At 45.3% G+C, this 22,365-nt stretch overlaps 1 protein-coding gene across 1 annotated transcript in view; it reads right to left on the bottom strand.

Annotated features, from left to right (window-relative positions):
* Positions 1-22,365, bottom strand: part of LOC136573564 (probable E3 ubiquitin-protein ligase HERC6) — a 131,919-nt gene that overhangs the window by 18,633 nt on the left and 90,921 nt on the right. The window contains 4 exon segments of the mRNA XM_066574834.1: positions 1,924-2,090; positions 2,437-2,580; positions 16,272-16,379; positions 17,119-17,235. Coding sequence (XP_066430931.1) covers positions 1,924-2,090; positions 2,437-2,580; positions 16,272-16,379; positions 17,119-17,235 — 536 coding nt within the window.

Raw genomic sequence — 22,365 nt, 5'->3', positions numbered from 1 at the left:
CATCCCACAGTAGCCAGTAGTAATAGTGACATCCCACATAGGCCCACAGTAGTAATAGCGACATCCCATAGTAGTCCCTGTAGTAATATCGCCCCCCTCTGAGACCCAAATCCCCCACCACCTCCTCTGCTTGGTGCTGTTGCTGCCACTGATCCCAGGAGCACAATGTGACGTGCTGCCGGACACCTTCTCCCCTCCCCTGCTCTCGCGGAACCAAGTAGGAGACGTCAGAGGAGGGGGAAGGAGGATTCCGGCTGCACACTGACATCACAGTGTCCGCCGGAATCAGCGCCTCTAGCAGCGCTGCTGAGTGAATACCAGCAGGGGAGCTGCGGCACCCCTGCTGGTATTTACTAATGTGGTGAGCGGCCGATGACTGCGAGTGCCAGCTGGGAAGGCTCTGAGTGCCGCCTCTGGCACGCGTGCCATAGGTTCCCCACCACTGATATAGAGGGTCTATATTCTCGATTATAGTATTTTCGTGATCCTGTACTATATTAACTCCTAAATATTTAAATTTAATTGTCTCTACTAGTTCGCTAGCAAGTACATATGGGATCACTACCGGGTCTTGGCTCGTATACATTATTGCTGATTTAGACCAGTTTATGTATAACCCGGAATACTTGCAGAATTCATTTATTATCTCCAGGGCCCGTGGAAAGGAGTGTTCTGGACTACGGAGATATAGGACCATATCATCTGCGTATAATCCTACTTTACTTTCTTCATTTCCCCATTGTACTCCTGTCACTTCGGTGGTGCTACGCAGTCTAATGGCCAGTGCCTCTATTGCTATTGCAAATAAGGCCGGGGACAAAAGACATCCTTGGCGAGTTCCTCGTGACAGTGGGAATTTCACTGATGGTATACCATTAACTACTACATTCGCCATAGGTGACTTGTATAGCAATCTAATCCATCCCATAAACTGTGGCCCAAAACCGAAACGAGTCAAACAGGCTTCCAGAAAGTTCCATTCCAAGGAATCGAACGCATTTTTAGTGTCTAATGACGCTATTGCCCAGGGTTTATTATACATTCTGCCTAGCACTATCGTTTGAGTTCTACGTATGTTAATCCTTGTCGATTTACCAGGCATAAAACCTGTTTGATCATCATGAATTATGGATAAGATTACTGTATTCAGCCTGGTAGCCAATATTTCAGTTAGTATTTTATAGTCCACATTGAGTAGCGATATAGGTCTGTATGAATTACAAGCCGTCGGGTCCTTACCTGGTTTTAATAGCACTATTATTGATGCCCCATAGAAAGAGGATGGGAGGGAATTTTCTCCATACCCCCACTGCAAAGCATCACATAATACCGGAGATAACTGATCTATGTATTTTCTATATACTTCTAAGGGGAGACCATCTGGTCCAGGGGATTTATTTAGTGCTATTTCTTGTATGGCTTGCTGGATTTCTTCTATTTGGATTGGGGCTTCTAGTATATCTATTTGTTCTGATGAAAGGGTTGGGAAAACCAGATCTTCCAGATAGTTTACATTATCTAATATTGATTTATTATTTGAGGAGGTATATAAGGTGTGAAGAGACTTATAAGGTCATCCATGCTCCTCTGGTAAATATGCAAATAGACAGATGGAACAATATCTCTATAGCGCCACCTATTGGAAGGTAGCCTTCCTGCAGGTCAATGTCAGACTTCGAATAATACTTGTTAAAATCTTCCATTTGCATATTACTCAGAGGGGCATGGATGACCTTCTAATTCTCCTCACACACCTAAGTGCTCTCCTTAAGGAGAAACGGTACCCTTCCTGACCCAAGCAACCTTAAGTATGCAAAGTTTACCAGGTGACAGGAGTGGTGACCACAAGGATGATCTATATTTTATATATAAAGGTAAAACATATACTGTGTTTAGAGAAACTACTGGAGATAACTGACTTACCTCCCCATTATAGGCTGCAGTTCTTTTAAGTCCTCTAGGGTAACTTTTTTACTCAAAAGTTTCTTAAACAAAGCCAGTGGGAATGGTATATATATAACAGCCGCACTGAAAATTGCCAATCCACACAGAATGCCATAGTGATAATACATTTTTTTGTCCAATAATGGCTAAAATACAAAAGAAAATGAATTTAATATAAAGATAACTTGTCAATAGAAAACTGCCTCATAGGAAATCTGCTCTTGCACTGAACAGTAGCAAGGTTCCCCACGGCATTAGAAAAAAAAGGCTTCTGTTATTCAAAAATGGTGTCACACGTGTTCACGGGTTGCATTTGATATTGAAGCTATGCCCTGTTAACTTAAATTGAGCTTGACTGCAATACCAGACAAAGCCCATAGACAAGTGTGGCGCTATTTCTAACTAAATGCATTTCCAAAGCTGCAATAAGTTTTAATGTGCAAAAACATCAACGTTACAATTAATATAAACTAGCAAAAAAAAGGACCTTACCCGACTTGGAAACCACAGAGGTAGTAGAGGATCAGAACTAGCAAACAGCCCAAAATCAGGTTGGACCATCTTTTCCGCCACTAACAGGAAGAACTCTGTCATTGTTGCGCGGGGATCGGTTGTAACCTCCCCGTGAAATTCCACCTGAAGGAGAATATAGATATCAAAACATCCAGTTAATATGTGGGCGTACATTTCACAAATAAGTTAGCTTTTTAAATACACTTTTATACCCTTGTCCACACTATATCCCACAGAGAATCTAATACTGGCATGCCCAGAAAGAAGGGGAGGCATGTCTCTAATTACGGATTACTATGTGCGCATATGCTGGATGTAAAGGTCGGCTCATTATCTTTAGCTGTTCTTTTCAAGATCTGCTCTTACATACTAAAAAATATACCTTACTACATGGGGTTCAGTATAGAGTTAGTGCCTAGTTCAACAAACTTTATTTATACAGTATTCATCACTGAAGCTACCTTACTCCTATGATGCTGAAAGGCATCTTAAATGGTAAGGGCCGCTTTACAGAGGTGTAAACATATTTGCACATGTTTTTGTGCTGCATTTTAAAAATTGCGTATTTGTGTGCGCAACTGTTTTTTTACTGTGCTTTTTGCACGCTCAAGTCGTGTGCAATTGCTCATGGAAAACAACACCGATGCTCCCAGCCGTTGAAATGGCCAAATCCTGTAATGAGCCCCAGATGTGTTTTTTTCCTGTGCAGGAAATGCGCATGAAAATAGAGCATGCTGTGTTTTTTTTTGCGTGTGGCACAAGTCATTCTGAGGCTCTTTGTCGAACTAGGAATTTCCGCGCTGCATTGTATTTCTTTGCTAATACGCTGCAACCGCTCATGTGAATGGCCGATAATACACTAATATAGATAATGTGATTTTACGGCGCATATGGGCGAACGTAAAAAGGCATACGGTCGTGTCAAAGGGGCCTAAGGCTAGTTTCACATGGGTGAGTGCGATATGGGGCCGTGAATCTCACCCCCATGTCGCGCTCACCATCCATGTGAAAGCCTCAGGAATGCAAGGTGTTTTCATGTGAAAATAGCCTCTCATCACTTCGGCGATGCAGGAATCCTCCGCCACGGCTGTCACAGCCGTGGCAGGGGATTGCGGAGTTCTCCCATTGCGAGGTTGCTTATTTGCCAAATTATTGAATGAGCAACCTCACTGTTTCAGACATAGACTGTATTTGAAGCAAGAAAGATATTGCAGCTCAGGTTGACCTAACTATGGAATCATTTAGGTCCGTGCTAGAGGATCTCTACAGTCCTTTGAAGTTTTTAATTTCCTTAAAGGGGTTGTCCGAGTGTAAAATTCTTTTAAATGGCCGAGCATACTCTAAAATTACAAAAGAATAGCTCCAGTGAATCTCCCACTGTCAAGCACTGGCCGGAAGTCAGCTGATCGCCAATAAGAGGCTGCAACATCTCGTCGTGAACTCCTGGCATCATGGCGACAAGGATGTTGAGCGATAATGGTAAGAGTACGGAAGGTGAAGCTGCAGCCTCTGATTGGCCGCAGCAGTCACCTGACTTCCAGCCAGCGCTGACAGTAGGAGATGCTTTGGAGCCACTCTACTGCTTCCAGGGGCAATAATGCTGGTAAGTATCTATTCTTTTGTTATTTTAGAGTATGCCCCATCATTTAAAAAATGAAATTTTATACTCGTGCAACCCCTTTAAGATAAGTGGTGCTAAGGGATCCTTTCTCAATTACGGCTTCTTAAAAAAAAAAAAAAAAAAAAAAAGATTCAGAACTAAACTAATATACAGTGTATATTTCCTAACGATTTCTCTAGAGCACTTCTTAATTTTTGTTCCACAGAACATGCTGGTGAGTCCTGGACCTCAATCCTGGCCATCTTCCATGCCAAAGTTTTGAGCAATAACTTTAAAGGGGTTGTCTCGAGGTAGCAGTGAATTTTTTTTTTGCCCAGTCCCCCTTATTAAGCATACATTACTAAGCCCCCCTGTAAATGACTTTTCTAGCCGGTTTCTACTTACAGTTCCAGCGTTTCAGCAACTTATAAAAAGTTTCCCCAAGATGGCTGCCGGCTCTTTTCCCGTCGCTTGCTATAGCCCGATGTGCGCGCTCCCGAGACGCTACCAGCTGTGTCTCTCTGACAACCAGACGCCCCGCAGCCGCCGACCAGGCCCTGGGATTAAATGCGGCCGACCAGTCACCCACCGCCAGGTAGCAGGTAACCGGCGCTAGGCCCCGGCTTCCCCGCGCTAGGCCCCGGCTTCCCCGCGCTAGGCCCCGGCTCCCCCGCGCTAGGCCCCGGCTCCCCCGCGCTAGGCCCCGGCTCCCCCGCGCTAGGCCCCGGCTCCCCCGCGCTACGCCCCGGCTCCCCAGCGCTACGCCCCGGCTCCCCAGCGGTAGGCACCGGGGCCCAGCGGTAGGCCCCGGGGCCCAGCGGTAGGCTCCGGGGCCACAGCGGTGGGCCCTGGGGCCCAGCGGTAGGCTCCGGGGCCACAGCGGTAGGCCCCGGGGCCCAGCGGTAGGCTCCGGGGCCACAGCGGTAGGCCCCGGGGCCCAGCGGTAGGCTCCGGGACCACAGCGGCAGTCCGTCACGCGTCACCCCCGTCAGTCCGTCACCCATCACTTACCTGGGCGGCTGGGCAGCTCGGGTGGACGGCTCTGCTGGGCGGCTCTGCACCTTCCTCTAACAGAGGATGGTAGCAGAATGGCCGCTCCAGCGCGCTCCCGAGAAGATACAGCTCGTCTGTGCATGCGCAGAAGAGCTGTAGCGGCGAGCACACTGAAGCGGCTCGTGCTCAGAGCAGAAGACCGGACTGCGCAAGCGCGTCTAAAAAAGCAAGCCGCCAGCGAATTTAGACGGAACCATGGAGACGAGGACGCTAGCAACGGAGCAGGTAAGTGAATAACTTCTGTATGGCTCATATTTAATGCACGATGTACATTACAAAGTGCATTAATATGGCCATACAGAAGTGTATAACCCCACTTGATTTCGCGAGACAACCCCTTTAATTTTCTCTAAAAGTTATCTTTTGAATCCAGTGGACCATTAAAAATCAGCACAGAATGAGTCAGTTATGGTGCAAAACCAGAGATTGTTACAACTGTAGAAAGAATATAACCATTCTTATCAAAGCTGCCTCCTGGTCCGCGTTTCACTAACTGGTTGGGGCCTCACAGTTTAAGAAGCACTAATCAAGAGGACTTGCACTGTAGAAGGATGAAAAAATGTCCCTTTGCATATCCTTCTCTGTATATCTTCATCTAATTATACTAAGAACACACAGACTAATAACATGACAAATATCTAGCAAAGAATTTTATTAAAAAGACAATTTGTCAAAAATTAACTGATTTTACCAGTAATTCCTTTTGTAGATCACAATCTTCCACCATGCTTAAAGGGGTTGTCTCGCGGCAGCAAGTGGGGTTATACACTTCTGTATGGCCATATTAATGCACTTTGTAATGTACATCGTGCATTAAATATGAGCCATACAGAAGTTATTCACTTACCTGCTCTGTTGCTAGCGTCCCCATCGATCCGTCTAATTCTGATGTCTTCTTGCTTTTTTAGACGCGCTTGCGCTGTGCGGTCTTCTTCCTGGTGAATGGGGCCGCTCGTGCCGGAGAGCTGGTCCTCGTAGCTCCGCCCCGTCACGTGTGCCGATTCCAGCCAATCAGGAGGCTGGAATCGGCAATGGACCGCACAGAGCCCACGGTGCACCATGGGAGAAGACCCGAGGTGCATCGTGGGTGAAGATCCCGGCGGCCATCTTGGTGAAGGAAGAAGAAGGAAGACGTCGCAGAGCGGGGATTCGGGTAACTAATAAAAAATTTTTTTTTTAACACATCCTTTGGGGTTGTCCTGCGCCGAACGGGGGGGGCCTATGGAAAAAAAAAAAAAACCATTTCGGCGCGAGACAACCCCTTTAACTTCTTCAGAGCATCTTCCAAGAAATGTTTATGCCTGAGTTTCAGATGTAAAATAGGTATTCTAGGATTATCACTGCTGTGTTGCATCATATTCATCATAAGTGCTTCTCCGGCTAGTATCTTTGCGTCCTAGATTTAAGGTTAGAATATTTCTTTAAGTATCTCTTTTAGATAAATTGGAGTCGCATAGGGAAACAAGGGCGAGAAGAAAAAAAAACGCAGAAAGATAGGGCAGGCAGCAATTTCCAAATCTCGCAACATCGCAGGACAGAAAACATCGCAAATGGGAATGAAGTCATTGAAAAGCACGGGTTTTGGGGGAAGAGCCTAACCGGCAATGTGAGCAGTAGCACTGCAGCACAGCGATGTGAAAGATGTGATACAACCACTCCAGAGAGACGTTGAAAAAAGCCTGCATAATATGCAATTCCTGCAGAATAAAATAGATGACCTGGAGAATCGCTCAAGACGTAATGGCAGAAAAATGGCAAATGAAGTTCAATGTTGAAAAATGTAAGACTATGCACATGGGCAGGAGGAACGGATGTCACAAATATTTACTTAATGGGGTACCGCTGGGGAAAAGTGATATGGAAAAGGATCTAGGGGTATTAGTGGATAATAGACTAAACTGGAGTAACCAATGCCAGTCAGCTGCTGCAAAGGCAAATAAAGTCTTGGGGTGCATTAAAAGAGGTATAGGGGCGAAGGACGAGAACATTATCCTTCCATTATATAAGGCACTTGTCAGGCCTCACATGGAATACTGCGTACAATTCTGGACACCGGTGCTCAGGAAAGATGTCACAGTGCTTGAAGGGGTTCAAAGAAGGGCAACTAAACTAATACATGGAATGACGGGACTGGAATACCCACAGAGGCTATCCAAATTGGGACTATTTACTCTAGAAAAAAGAAGGTTAAGAGGCGACCAAATAACCATGTATAAGTACATGAGGGGACAACACATGGATCTCTCCCGCGATCTGTTTACACCCAGGACCACGACGGTAACAAGAGGACATCCGCTACGATTAGAGGAAAGTAGGTTTCATCACCAACATAGAAAGGGGTTCTTTACTGTAAGAGCAGTTAGACTGTGGAACTCTCTACCGGAGGAAGTGGTGATGGCAAAATCGATAGAGGAGTTTAAAAGGGGACTTGATGTCTTTCTGGAGAAGAAGTATATTACAGGATATAAATATTAGGTTAAGGGTCAATCCTGGTATACAGGCAGGTAGGAACTATTAGGGGTTGATCCAGGGAACAGTCTGATTGCCATTAGGGAGTCGGGAAGGAATTTTTCCCCCAAAAGGGCTAATTGGCTTCTGGCCCTGGGGTTTTTTGCCTTCCTCTGGATCAACACAGTAGGATAGACAGGCTGGACTAGATGGACAATGTCTTCATTCGGCCTTACATACTATGTTACTATGTTACTATGTAATAATGTGCGGATTGTGGGCCTCCCAGAGAAAGCAGAGGGGAATAACACACTGGACCTTTTTGAAACTTGGCTCCCTGAGCTGTTTGGGAGAAATGCACTAACATCAATGTTAGTCAAGAGAGAGTGCATCGTGTGCCGACACGACCCCTCCCCCCCGGGGCTCCTCCAAGACCGGTACTTCTCAAACTTCTACACTACAGAGACCGCGACGCCATACTGCACAAAGCCCGCGAAAATGGAGAAATCCGCTTTAATGGTGCCAGGGTGTCGTTTTTCCCAGATTTCTCCACTGACCTACAGAAAAAACGAGCAACGTTCATTGAAATAAAAAAAGAGACTGAGAAATCTACAAATCCCGTACGCAATGCTGTATCCTGCCAAACTGAGAGTTGCAGCACTGGGAAATACGCACTTTTTCATCAATCCAAAAGAAGCTAATTCCTGGCTCGACCGTAATGAGGAACAGATCCGCCGGGGAAGATCGCCACGCGAATCTCCGAGCAGGAAAGATGACGATGATTGAAAGGAAAATACGCACGCTTATGCCCAATTGAAATGGACCGACTTGAAAAAGGAGCTACTGAAAGGTGAAGACTTGAAGACCTCGCCACACCGCCGAGGAATATGGAGGACTGGTACCCCGATCCGATCGTTAAACAACGGATCCGTGAGTTTTATGTTGGGGAAGTTCAGTTTTTGGTCTCTCTCTCTTATATTGTGATAGTTCTGGAAAAGTTATGTATAGAAGGGATGTTAATATGCAATAGAAATTTTGTTCAGAGGGGGGAGGGGGGAATGTTATTCTGTGTGTACAGCTAGAATGTATGGGGTTACTAGGGGAAAGTTATAAAAGGCGGGAGGGTGGACCAGGATATTTAAAGATGGGTTGTAATAGTTTGATCTCAGATAAGAGGGATGTTCTGCAGTACTTAGACAATGCATGTGTGATATAGGACAGCCTGCGTGATCATGATAAGGAGACACGGATCCTCCCAGTGCGACTCGCTCACTTAGGCGGGGCTGGCGAGGGATGCCTGGAACATGTAATTCTGAGGAATATAATACACAACGGAAATGAGTACCAAAATTAGAGTCATCTCATGGAATGTGAGAGGAATGGGTGACCCGGCGAAACGGTCAGCGGTATTGCAAGTAATTAAAGAACAGAGCCCAGCCATTATATGTCTACAAGAAACCCACTTAGCTAAAGACACTATAGACACCTTTAAAGTAGCAGGAATGGGGCATAGCTTTCACTCTACGCATACGAGACACTCCAGAGGCGTCAGCATAATCATACATAGAAACATCCCGTTTAAGTGCTTCACACAGAAGATAGATGCGCAGGACCGGTTCGTCTGCTTAAATTGCAAGGTATATAACTAAACCTATGTCCTCATCTCAATATATATACCACCCCCATATAACACTCAGTAATGCGTCAAGTGCTGGGATTTACGGCGGAGACACCGGATGTTCCAGTACTTATAATCGGAGACTTCAACTCGGTTATTAACCCCTTGCAGGACAGGTTACGAGTCGAAAATACCCCGGGAGAGAATAGTATTACGTCGCTAGGACGTTTATTAGCGGAAACGTCATTGCTAGATATATAGAGAGCAAGACACCCTAATGACAAGCAATATTCATGTCATTCAACTACATATCAATCCCTATCAAGAATAGATTTAGCAGTGGGTAATGTTAAACTGTATGGGGACACGTTATCCATTGAATATCTACCTAGAGTCATATCGGACCACTCCCTGTTAGGATTAGACATACAGCACTGCAACAACGACATTTATACCAGTAAGAGGTGAAAACTAAATCCCCACTGGTTAAATCCCCACTAAATAAAGAAAACACTAAAATCGCTCTGGTGGAGTACTTTGAATTAAATAAAGGATCAACAAATATGACAGTATGCTGGGAGGCCATGAAAGCCTACATGAGGGGAATATTTATACAGCAAATTACCCAAGCAAAAAATAGTCATAAAGAAAGGGGACAGAGACTGCAAATGGGTCTAAAAGAATCGGAGGACAAATTTGTGAAAGAAGGCACTACATCAGCGCTGCAGGCCTGGAAGGAGGCCCAAGAAGCATTAAATACATACACTCTGGAGACGGCGGCCACCAAAGAAGGGTTTCGAAAACAGTCCTACTATGAAGAGGGGGAGCGTACGGGAGATATGCTAGCGGTAATAGCCCGGGCACAGAATAGTTCTACGTACATCCTAGAACTTAAAGATGCGCGGGGTAGTATTACTAGGGATACACCCTCAATTAGGGAGATTGCTAAGGATTTTTACTGCTCCCTGTACTCCTCCAGACTGAATAAATCTGCGGAGCAGATAGAGGACTATCTGGCAGAAATAACAACACGTAAACTCTCGGAGGAGCAGAAAGCTTTTCTTGACGTTCCACTAGATTTGGAGGAGCTGCAGGAAGCGGTGAAAAGCATGCAAAACAACAAGGCCCCTGGGAGGACGGTTTTCCTATAGAATATTATAAGTAGTTCGCGGATATCTTGTTACCATGTCTCTTGGACAGTATAGGGGAGGCAGAGGAGCAGGGAGAACTACCGCCATCTATGAAAAAAGCAAAAATAACAATTCTACTAAAATCGGATAAGGACCCCCTGTTGATGGACTCGTACAGGCCAATCTCACTGATAAATACAGACGTTAAAATTATAGCAAAAGCCCTGGCAAATCGACTCTCCAGAGTGGTATCCACCCTGGTACATCCGGACCAAAACGGGTTTATACCGGCGAGGTCCACGGCAGCGAACATATGCAGACTGTATTTGAACCTACAAATTCCAACAGACAATGAGGGAAACAGAATAATATGCTCCCCTAGATGCTGCTAAGGCTTTTGACAGTGTTGAATGGTTATATCTTTGGAAAGTACTAGAAAAAATGGGGTGCAGCCCAGGGTTCCTGCGTATGGTCAGACTGCTGTACACAAACGTGGGGGCGGATGTGTTCATCAACGGGGGGTCCTCTGATATGTTCCCACTACACAGGGGAACAAGACAAGGGTGCCCGCTGTCACCACTGTTGTTTGCACTGGCAATTGAACCACTTGCGTGTAAAATACGGGCTCACCCGGGAATAGTGGGTTTCCGGAGAGGAAATATGGAGGGGGGGGGGGGGGGGGAAAAAACGCTTTATATGCCGATTATATACTCCTATTTTTAGAGGATGCAGGGGGGTCTTTGGAGATGACTATGCAGACAATTAAAGAATTCGGATCCTTCTCAGGATTGACGATCAATTGCTCTAAATCAGTAATAATGCCAGTGGATGTCCCCAAACTGCAAATTATTAATAAAGAAATAACTATGAAATGTACCGCGACATTTAAATATCTGGGAGTTAACATCACTAGAAAGGTCAGTGAATATGGGAGGATAAATCTAGAACCACTCATTACCAGGTGGAAACAAAAACTTCATGTGTGGCGTAAACTTCCATTGTCAGTGATAGGGAGGACAAATCTTATTAAAATGATATGGATGCCGCAGCTACTATACTTGCTGCATAATTCCCCACATTGGATAACACAGCGCTTTTTTTATAAAATCAACAGAATGTTTAGAGAACTTATATGGGGGGGAAAAATCCCCCGCATTAAACTGGAAGTGCTGAGTAACCCTAAAGAGAAGGGCGGATTGGCAGTACCCAACCCCCTGTCATATTTCATAGCTTCCCAATTACAACATCTTAGGGGTTGGGAATCGGAGGAAACACAAGATGCTTGCTTCCGGATTCTGAAGGAATGTTTCGCCGGGTCACACTTATTTGAAGCTCTAGAGAGGTATATTCAGTAAAAATGGTCAAAATACCCTGACGCTACTACTTATTCACAAAACATGGTGAAAAACTAGGTCTATGTTGGGATTAACTAGTTGCACACAATACACTCCAATATGGAACAATCCACGTTTCCCAGAAATTTATAAATTGCAGGATTTCCAGGGATGGGAAGATAAAGGAATTATAAGAATGACACAAATATTAGATGGAGGGGGGATGAGAACCTTCGAGCAATTAAGACAAGACTATGATCTATTAAATAAGGAATTTTATAAATACTTGCGGTTAAGACACGCCTTTCAGGCGGAGGTGGCCACGACGGAAATAACGGTAGCAACAAATATAGTGGCTAATATAATTGGAACCGCAAACACTACGGCTGGGAAAATCACGCAACTATACTGTCATGTGCAGGACACAGTGAATGCACGCAACCCGGTTCGGTCCAAGGCAAAATGGGAAGAGGACATTGGCCGTATTGAGGAGTCGCACTGGGAGGAAAACCTACAAATGATACCTAGTTTGTCTCTGAGTGAGTCGCGCAGGCTGTCTCAAATATACTTGATACATAGAGTATACCGGACCCCAGCCTTTCTACATAATATAGGAATAAGAACTTCCCCTATGTGCGCAAGATGCAAGACCCACACAGCAGACCTAATCCATATGATGTGGCGATGCCCAAAGCTACATAGATATTGGACCGAAATATGCGAAATAATTAATACAACATTCGGAATAACTTTGGATCTCACACCGTTTGTGTGCATTCTGGGCTACATCCACGACTTAGCATTAGATGAAAACGAAAAGCTAGCGGTAGCCAGACTGCTATATATGGCAAGAAAAACGATTGCGCAGCACTGGCTGGATGAGGACCCTCCCACAATAGGTGAATTTAAAAATAAAGTTGCCCAAATACTTCCATGGGAAAAAAAAACATATATGTTAAACGCAAAAATAGCCAAAAATATTACGATATATGGCTTAGATGGACACAGGCTCAAACCAGAGCAAATCTAGGACAGTTAGTGGGATAGGAAGTGCACGGGCGGAGAGAGATGTGGAATGCTGTGTGGGTCAGCATCTGTAAATATGACATTTAACCCGGAAGGGAAGGGGAAGTAAATAAATAAAAGGACCATAAATAAATAAATCAAAAAACCACAAAAGATGAGTGTGGGAGGGGGGAAAAAAAATATATGGTTTATTGAAAAAAGAGGAAACAGATAAAGAGAACAACGGTTATAATAATAATAATAATAAATCTTTGTTGACATATGGTACACGGAAACATGTGAGGCGGAATAGAGAGAGAGAGAGATCAAATAACTGACGGTGGCATTTGTTCACACCCCCCCCCCCCCTTCCCGGGCCAAGCAGGAACAATCTGCATTTGTATCTGGAAGACGAGAGGAAAGAAAACAACGGAACTATAATGGACATTTATCGTTTAAAACCCTCTTTGTTTATAACATAACCAGAACACGAGATGGAACTTACTGAACCTAAGCTACTCATATATACTGGACAGATTGTTAAGAGAGAGACCAAGGGAGGGAGGGAGGGAGGAGGGGGTTGGGGAGGGAAACAGTTATGTACAATGATGACTGATAATATATTTGAAATATGTAAAAGAAAAGTTGGAAATGTTCAATAAAAAATATCTAATTTAAAAAAAAAGAAAAGCACGGGTTTCATAATTCTGTGTTTTCCCACACTCTCGCATCGCTCAAAAATCACACGATTTTCTTGCAAGTATGAAGGCAGCCTTAGGGTGCATGAAATTATATATTTATTTTTAACTTTTTTTTTGTGACATACTGTACATTCTTATTCAATATAGAGTAATAATAAAATGGCATTAACATAGATGCAGAATAGAAAAAAAGGGGTGAAGCAAAAGCAATGTGGTAAGAGTGGCCTAAAGAGAAGGTAAGCGCTGTATGGGTTGGAAGTGTACAAGATAATACGGATGTGCTGCTGACCAGATACTGCTCCACCTAAGTAGGCATGGGTATACAGAGAGCCAAACAACTGGTCATTCGGCACAACGCTCTAGGAGCAATCAAATTAGAATGATTAGGTTCAAATTCTCCTTTATTTGGTAATATAAGCCTAGACCATTGGAAAACGCATTTCAGGGCAAAACCCCTTCATCAGTTCAGCTGGATTATATACAGTCGGGGACCTGATGAAAGTGAAGTCCCAACTGCCAGGGAAGAATATTATTGTCAGGGCTCCAAGCCACGACCTCTCACATTGTAGTCGGCAGCTCCCTCTACTAGGCTATTCAGGACTTGGACAGTTCCCTTTCTAAATACCTAGCCTTGTTCTGTATTTCCCAGTTACCTTGTTCCTGCCACCTGGTCCTGACCCCACCTCTGTTCCTGATTGCACTTTCTATATAAGCCTAGGCCTGCCACCCCTTCAATGCTTGATTATTGAGCTCCCAGCCTGTAATCAAGCTCCACTGTAGCCTGCTCCTCTGCTACTACAACCGTGACCATCTGCTAATGACCCTGCTTCTACTTGACAACACTTCCTGCCTCATCCTCTGTTCTGCAACTGTGACCACCTGCTAAGAACCCGGCTTTCACTTGACTACGCTTGCTGTCTCATCCTGTGTACTGCGACTGTGACCACCTGCTAACGACACGGCTTCCACTTGACTACGCTTCCTGCCTCATCCGCTGTACTGCAACTGTAACCACCTGCTAATGACCTGGCTTCCTCCCAACTACTCTCCAGTCCGGATCGATTACTACACCTAGGCTCCAATCCAGTGTCAGTAAGACATTACAATTATCTTCTCTTGCCCAGACTGCTGCACAATCTGGACTAAGAATAAGTTGTCCTTTTGCAAATCATAAAATGATTAAGTCCTATAGGCCAAATATAGCAATAATAATCCCTGATTGAGGGCATACCTGTTTTTAATAATGCTTAATTATATCATAACTGTGCATAGGTATTAAGAGATACCATTCTTTTGCCTATGAATATCATACTAAAGGTTCAAGGTAAGCATTCAGTGTATGCATTTCATCCCTATCACATCAAGACCTACAAGGCAAAAATGATAATGGTGGTAGATACATGTAGTAGTTGGAATTGTGCACCTGCTAAACCCCATGATTAGCTATAAGGTGCACACAATACGGATTTATCCCATGTGAGCGACCCAATAATGGAATTTTATATGAGCAAAACACACATGTGGTTACAATAACCAAAAACTAAAAAAATACACTCTATAACAGAAGCAAATGTAATTATGTAGTAATAATAATAATCTTTATTTATATAGCACCAACATATTCTGCAGTGCTTACAAGACAGGGGGAGTAAAAACAAGACCGCAGTTACATGAAGTAATCAATTGATGGAAACAGTAGGGGTGAGGGTCCTGCTCCAACGAGCTTACATACTACAAATAATGGGGTGATACAGAAGGTAAAGGGGCTGGAGATGTGCACGGTATGGTGAGGTGGAGAGTGAGGAATACTATACACATAGACAATGGTCAGGCCGTATAGTGGCTGAATCAGTATAACTGCAGCTGCCAGTTGATTACGGGTTGCAGGAACTGCAGTCGGTCAGACAGTGAGCATGTTATCAGGCGGAGTAAAGAGGGGTTTAGTTTAGGGGATACGGTTTGCCTCCCTGAATAGGTGCGTTTTTAGAGAACGCCTGAAGTTTAGTGTGTCAGTGATTGCCCAGATAGCTTTTGGTAGTGCATTCCAGAGGACTGGTGCTGTTCTGGAGAAGTCTTGGAGGCGGGAATGAGAGGTTCGAATTAAAGGGCCACTTAATCTGATTTCAGCGGAGGGCACAGACTTGGCGGTGTATTGAGATGAGGGAAGCAATGTAGGTCGGGGCGGTGCTGTGGAGTGCTTTGTGGATGAAGGTAGTGAGTTTAAATTGTATTCTGTATTTGACAGGCAGCCAACATACTGACCAGCACAGGGCAGAGGCGTCCGAGTAGCTGCTGGACAGGAAGATAAGCCGGGAAGGGGAGGCTGATCAGCAGCAAGTTGCAATAATCAAGCCGAGAGTGGTGAGCGTTTTTAGCGTGTCCATGGTGAAAAAAGGGCGGATTCTTGCAATGTTCTTGAGGTGCAGCTGACATGTTCGGGCCACAGATTGGAGGTGGGGGTAAAGGAGCGATCAGAGTCGAATATAACCCCAAGACAGCGGGCGTGCTGAGAGTTATGGTGGTGCCACATACTGAGATGGAGATGTCAGGATGAGGTCGTTTAGTAGAGGGCGGAAACACCAGTAGGTCAGTTTCTGAGAGGTTCAATTTTAGGTAGAGAGAGGACATAGTGTCGGTGGCATTCTTGAGGAATGTTGCTGTGATGTCACGGGAAGAGGTGTATAACTGGGTGTCATCAGCATAGAGATGGTACTGAAGGCCAAATCTCCTAATTGTCTGTCTAATGGGGGCTGTGTAGACAGAGAAGAGGAGGGGGCCGAGAAGTGTCCATAGACAAAAGTGCAGGTATGTAGTAACTTTTTCTTTTGGCACAGTATTTTAATGAATGGATTATATTGACAGTTGCTGTGGTAAAATGTAATATTCTAATTGTCCACTTTATTCAATAAAAGAAAAAGAACTTACATTCTTCTTCACGAATGCATCATGGTCCAAATACTGAATCTTAGTATCAAATGTAAAGATAAATGGATATCGACAATATATTGGATTTTGTGCAACACCATCAACATCCTGTGAAAACATAACATGAGAGAATGATCCTTCAGATGGTCATACACATTAAGCTAAAGTTGAGGAACATAGACAATTTCAACCAAAATGATCGTTTGTTTGATGAAATGTACCAACATATGATCTTTCTGACCAGCCATTTACAGACCATCATCAGAGAGCAGTTGGACGTTTTTTAATTTTTTTTCCAGCTATGGTACGAATGATCTTTCAGTTTTACCAAAAATCATTGGCCATTTGTGATTAGGTTGAGCGACTGTTGAGGTCCAATATAGACCTAAATGGCAGCATATATAAGACTGCATGTAACCAGTTTAGTTATAGGTTGGAGCCTTTTGTTTTGTAACCCAAGCAGACATAGGTAGCTAGAAGTCAGTAACAGGTTGTATCGGTTGTGGTACAAGGGAGCAAACAGGTAACATGTGAGGAAGGCCAGGATTCGGTAACAGGTCGTAGCCGTTTGCAGGTATGGAGGTTCGAGTTAGGAAGAGGAGCTAGACTACTAGCAGAGAGTTTAATAATCGCACACTGGTGCAGTGGAAGGGCCAGGCTTTTATAGTTTGCCCAATCAGAAGCAGGGTGGTGCCAGGACAGGGAACCAGAAGAGAAGTACAGGAACATGGCTAAGTCGGTATAAATAGTGTAGCCAAAAACACCAATGGTTAGAAGTATTGGTCTCTAAACATTTTTGTTTGCATATTTTGTCCAATTACTAATAAGTCTGAAATAATTTACTCACAGTTTGCTTTTGAAACATCCGCCAGTTGCGGAGGTCAACAGGGACAATGATTACATGAGAGACTTCAGGCACGCAGAAGTAGTTTATTGGCACCTTATAACCAGCTTTCATGTTTGCCTGCACAACAAATATATATAAAAATGTTGGTGTAAATATGGTAGTAGGTAAGAATAGGGATTTAAAGAGAACCTATAGCTAGGAGATTGATGTCAAATTAAAAAGATTGTCACCCCCTCACCCTCAAATTACCAAAAAATAACCCCTTTTTTTCTAAAGAGCACCATACTTTTATGTGAATCCACCTATCCTTTTGAGGAAGTCGTGCGAGCACTTCTGGATTGCATTCTCCCAACATCCTCCACAGCTGCCTCCATTCTTAGAATGTGAAAACTCACTAGTTATTACAAGATCTTTTGCTCTGGCTAAAACCTCATTAATTTCTGTATGAACCTCTTGAGGACTTGGCCATTCTTATTTTTTTATTTTTGTTTTTTCCTCCTAACTTTTAAAAAATCATAGCTTTTTAATTTTTCTGTTGTATTTTTCAGTAGTAGCTAGAGATGAGCGAGCACCAAAATGCTCGGGTGCTCGTTACTCGGGACGAAATTATCGCGATACTCGAGGGTTCGTTTCGAGTAACGAACCCAATTGAAGTTAATGGGCGACCCGAGCATTTTTGTATTTCGCCGATGCTCGCTAAGGTTTTCATGTGTGAAAATCTGGGCAATTCAAGAAAGTGATGGGAACGACACAGCAACGGATAGGGCAGGCGAGGGGCTACATGTTGGGCTGCATCTCAAGTTCACAGGTCCCACTATTAAGCCACAATACCGGCAAGAGTGCCCCCCCCCTCCCAACAACTTTTACTTCTTAAAAGCCCTCATTAGCAATGGATACCTTAGCTAAGCACCACACTACCTCCAACAAAGCACAATCACTGCCTGCATGACACTCCGCTGCCACTTCTCCTGGGTTACATGCTGCCCAACCCCCCCGCACGACCCAGTGTCCACAGCGCACACAAAATGTCCCTGCGCAGCCTTCAGCTGCCCTCATGCCACACCACCCTCATGTCTATTTATAAGTGCGTCTGCCATGACGAGGAACCGCAGGCACACACTGCAGAGGGTTGGCACGGCTAGGCAGCGACCCTCTTTAAAAGGGGCGGGGCGATAGCCCACAATGCTGTACAGAAGCAATCAGAAATATAATCCTGTGCCACTGCCATCAGGAGCTGCACACGTTGGCATAGCAATGGGGAACCTATGTGCCACACACTAGTCATTCTGTCAAGGTGTCTGCATACCCAGTCAGACCGCGGTTTTTAATTCATAGACACAGGCAGGTACAACTCCCTATTGTGAAGTCCCTGTGGAGCCACAGCATGGGTGGGTGCCAGGAAGCCACCGGCGGTACATAAAAATATCCCATTGCATTGCCCAACACAGCTGAGGTAGTAATGTCGTGCTTAATGCAGGTGGGTTTCGGCCCACACTGCATGCCCCAGTCTGACTGGGGTTCTTTAGAAGTGAAAACAGATGCATTTATAATTCCCTGTGGACCCACAGCATGGGTGGCTCCCTGGAACCCACCGGCGGTACATAAAAATATCCCATTGCATTGCCCAACACAGCTGAGGTAGTAATGTCGTGCTTAATGCAGGTGGGTTTCGGCCCACACTGCATGCCCCAGTCTGACTGGGGTTCTTTAGAAGTGGAAACAGATGCATTTATAATTCTCTGTGGACCCACAGCATGGGTGGGTGCCAGGAAGCCACCGGCGGTACATAAAAATATCCCATTGCATTGCCCAACACAGCTGAGGTAGTAATGTCGTGCTTAATACAGGTGGGCTTCGGCCCACACTGTATGCCCCAGTCTGACTGGTAATATGTACCTTAACAGTAACCTCGTTGGTGGTAATGTGGTGGTGATTGCGGACCTGGTAGCGCGGTTTTATGTAGTTGGTTTTCGGAATGTGGCCAGGATTAAGTGGGCCGTGGCGGGGGGATGGTGGTGGTGCTCTCTTGTTGTGTCGTTAAAGGTGAAATTCTTGGACTGCCACCAGACGGACCAATGCAAAGGTATTTGCCAAGAATGTTTTCATTGTTGGAGGAGGAGGGGGAAGTTTTGGAGGCACTATGTGTCCTCTACATGTGTCCGTGGTTATATGCACCTTAACAGTAACAGCGTTGGTGGGAAATGGCCTCGCCGCCATCATGTCTTTGTGAAGCCTCTGTTTCCACACCCCAGTGACATACCATTAGCAGCGGTATAGGCAGAGCCCACAATTATTAACATTTCAGCGGTAGCCTTAGGGACAGGCCCCACTAACATATCACTAGCAGCAGTATAGGGGGAGCGCAGTCTTAGTTCCATTTCAGTAATAGTAGCACTCAAGACAGGCCCCAGTAACATTCCCATTGCAGCAGTTTAGGGAGATAAGTCTCTTTCACATTTCAGTAGCTGCAGTATAGACATTTATGTAGCTAAAGTGTAGGCCAACCCCACACACCTTTCTGTACCATGAGTGCAGGCGAAGAACATAGAAATTACTATGATTACACTGTAGGTGAGGGCCCAAAAAAATTGGTGTACCAACAGTACTAATGTACCTCAGAAAAAATTGGTCATGCCCAACCAAGATGGCAGGTGAAACCCATTAATCGCTTTGGTTAATGTGGCTTAAGTGGTAACTAGGCCTGGAGGCAGCCCAGTTAAACGAAAAATTGGTTCAAGTTAAAGTTTCAACGCTTTTAAGAGCATTGAAACGTATAAAAATTGTTTAGAAAAATTATATGACTGAGCCTTGTGGCCCAAAGAAAAATTGCCCGTTCAGCGTGATTACGTGAGGTTTCAGGAGGAGGAGGAGGAATATTATACACAGATTGATGAAGCAGAAATGTCCCCGTTTTGGATGGTGAGAGAGAACGATGCTTCCATCCGCGGGTGCAGCCTACGTATTGCTTAGGTATCGCTGCTGTCCGCTGGTGGAGAAGAGAAGTCTGGGGAAATCCAGGCTTTGTTCATCTGGATGAGTGTAAGCCTGTCAGCACTGTCGGTTGACAGGTGGGTACGCTTATCCGTGATGATTCCCCCAGCCACACTAAACACACTCTCTAACAAGACGCTAGCCGCAGGACAAGCAAGCACCTCCAGGGCATATAGCGCGAGTTCAGGCCACATGTCCAGCTTCAACACCCAGTAGTTGTAGGTGGCAGAGGCGTCAGGGAGGACGGTCGTGCGATCGGCTACGTACTCCCTCACCATCCTTTTACAGTGCTCCCGCCAACTCAGCCTTGACTGGGGACCGGTGACACAGTCTTGCTGGGGAGCCATAAAGCTGGCAAAGGCCTTGGAGAATGTTCCCCTGCCTGCGCTGTACATGCTGCCTGATCTCTGCGCCTCCCCTGCTACCTGGCCCTCGGAACTGCGCCTTCTGCCACTAGCGCTGTCGGATGGGAAGTTTACCATCAGTTTGTCCACCAGCGCCCTGTGGTATACCATCACTCTCGAACCCCTTTCCTCTTCGGGAATGAGAGTGGAAAGGTTCTCCTTATACCGTGGGTCGAGCAGTGTGTACACCCAGTAATCCGTAGTGGCCAGAATGCGTGTAACGCGAGGGTCACGAGAAAGGCATCCTAACATGAAGTCAGCCATGTGTGCCAGGGTACCTGTACACAACACATGGCTGTCCTCACTCGGAAGATCACTTTCAGGATCCTCCTCCTCCTCTGGCCATACACGCTGAAAGGATGACAGGCAAGCAGCATCTGTCCCCTCAGCAGTGGGCCAAGCTGTCTCTTCCCCCTCCTCCTCATGCTCCTCCTCCTCCTCCTCAACGCGCTGAGATATAGACATGAGGGTGCTCTGACTATCCAGCGACATACTGTCTTCCCCCGCCTCCGTTTCTGATTCCAAAGCATCTGCCTTTATGCTTTGCAGGGAACTTCTCAAGAGGCATAGCAGAGGAATGGTGACGCTAATGATGGCAGCATCCCCGCTCACCATCTGGGTAGACTCCTCAAACTTTCCAAGGACCTGGCAGATGGCTGCCAACCAGGCCCACTCTTCTGTAAATAATTGAGGAGGCTGACTCCCACTGCGCCGCGCAAGTTGGAGTTGGTATTCCACTATAGCTCTACGCTGCTCATAGAGTCTGGCCAACATGTGGAGCGTAGAGTTCCACTGTGTGGGCACTTACTTGAAAGGAGGGGGGTATGATCCACAAATGCCCCCTCCTCAGAGTGTCCTCAACACAATGCAGAGCTGTGCTCCAAGATGCATAATAGTAGTCCAGGAGTTTAAAGTCTGACGAAACTTTTAATAAGGCGACGCGTTTCAGTGCACAACAAAGCACCTTTCTCAAGCCATACAGATAAAACAAAAGTACAGTGTTTACAAGTATTTATACATATTAAAAAGACTTACCCTTTCCATGCTTGTTAGTGCCGTGGGTTCGGCGTCTCTGGGGATGGGCGTGTGTTAGTGACGTCAGCAACATCATGTGATGTGCTAAAGGTGCTGTCCGACGTTTATATTGTTATACTCCCTAAAACTGGGACTTTATTAGGACAGTGTCAGACCGATAATGAAGGGTCTAATCGAGATATCCAAAAATCTTTATTTAATGCGGGGCCTTTTATTATGCCGGCGTTTTACTTGGCTCTCGGGCTGTGGGAAAGGACCTGGATGACGCTTTCATCGTCATCCTGTCACCTGACCTATTTCTCATAATGCTGCCGGCGTTGCACGGTAACTGGGCAACGGGGGTGGAGCCTAGTGACGCGATACGCGTCATCAACACACATAACAGGTCTCTAAAACTGCTGCTGGTGATGCACAGTTCCTAAGTATCGGGAACGAAATCTAATGCCGCGCTAAGTGTCACTGCATCACGTGGCATATAAAAGCCAAGATAATCCATGATTGCCGAGCTGTCAACGGCGTTGTTCTTAATATGGATACGGCGTTACTCGGTTGCCAAGCAACCGGGAGGAAGACCTCCAGCATATTCCACGGCATGGAAAGAACCATGCCGTGGAATATGCTGGAGGTCTTCCTCCCGGTTGCTTGGCAACCGAGTAACGCCGTATCCATATTAAGAACAACGCCGTTGACAGCTCGGCAATCATGGATTATCTTGGCTTTTATATGCCACGTGATGCAGTGACACTTAGCGCGGCATTAGATTTCGTTCCCGATACTTAGGAACTGTGCATCACCAGCAGCAGTTTTAGAGACCTGT

This window comes from Eleutherodactylus coqui, chromosome 7, assembly GCF_035609145.1.
Source record: "Eleutherodactylus coqui strain aEleCoq1 chromosome 7, aEleCoq1.hap1, whole genome shotgun sequence".
NCBI lineage: Eukaryota > Metazoa > Chordata > Amphibia > Anura > Eleutherodactylidae > Eleutherodactylus > Eleutherodactylus coqui.
This window is presented reverse-complemented; position numbering and strand designations above follow the sequence as displayed.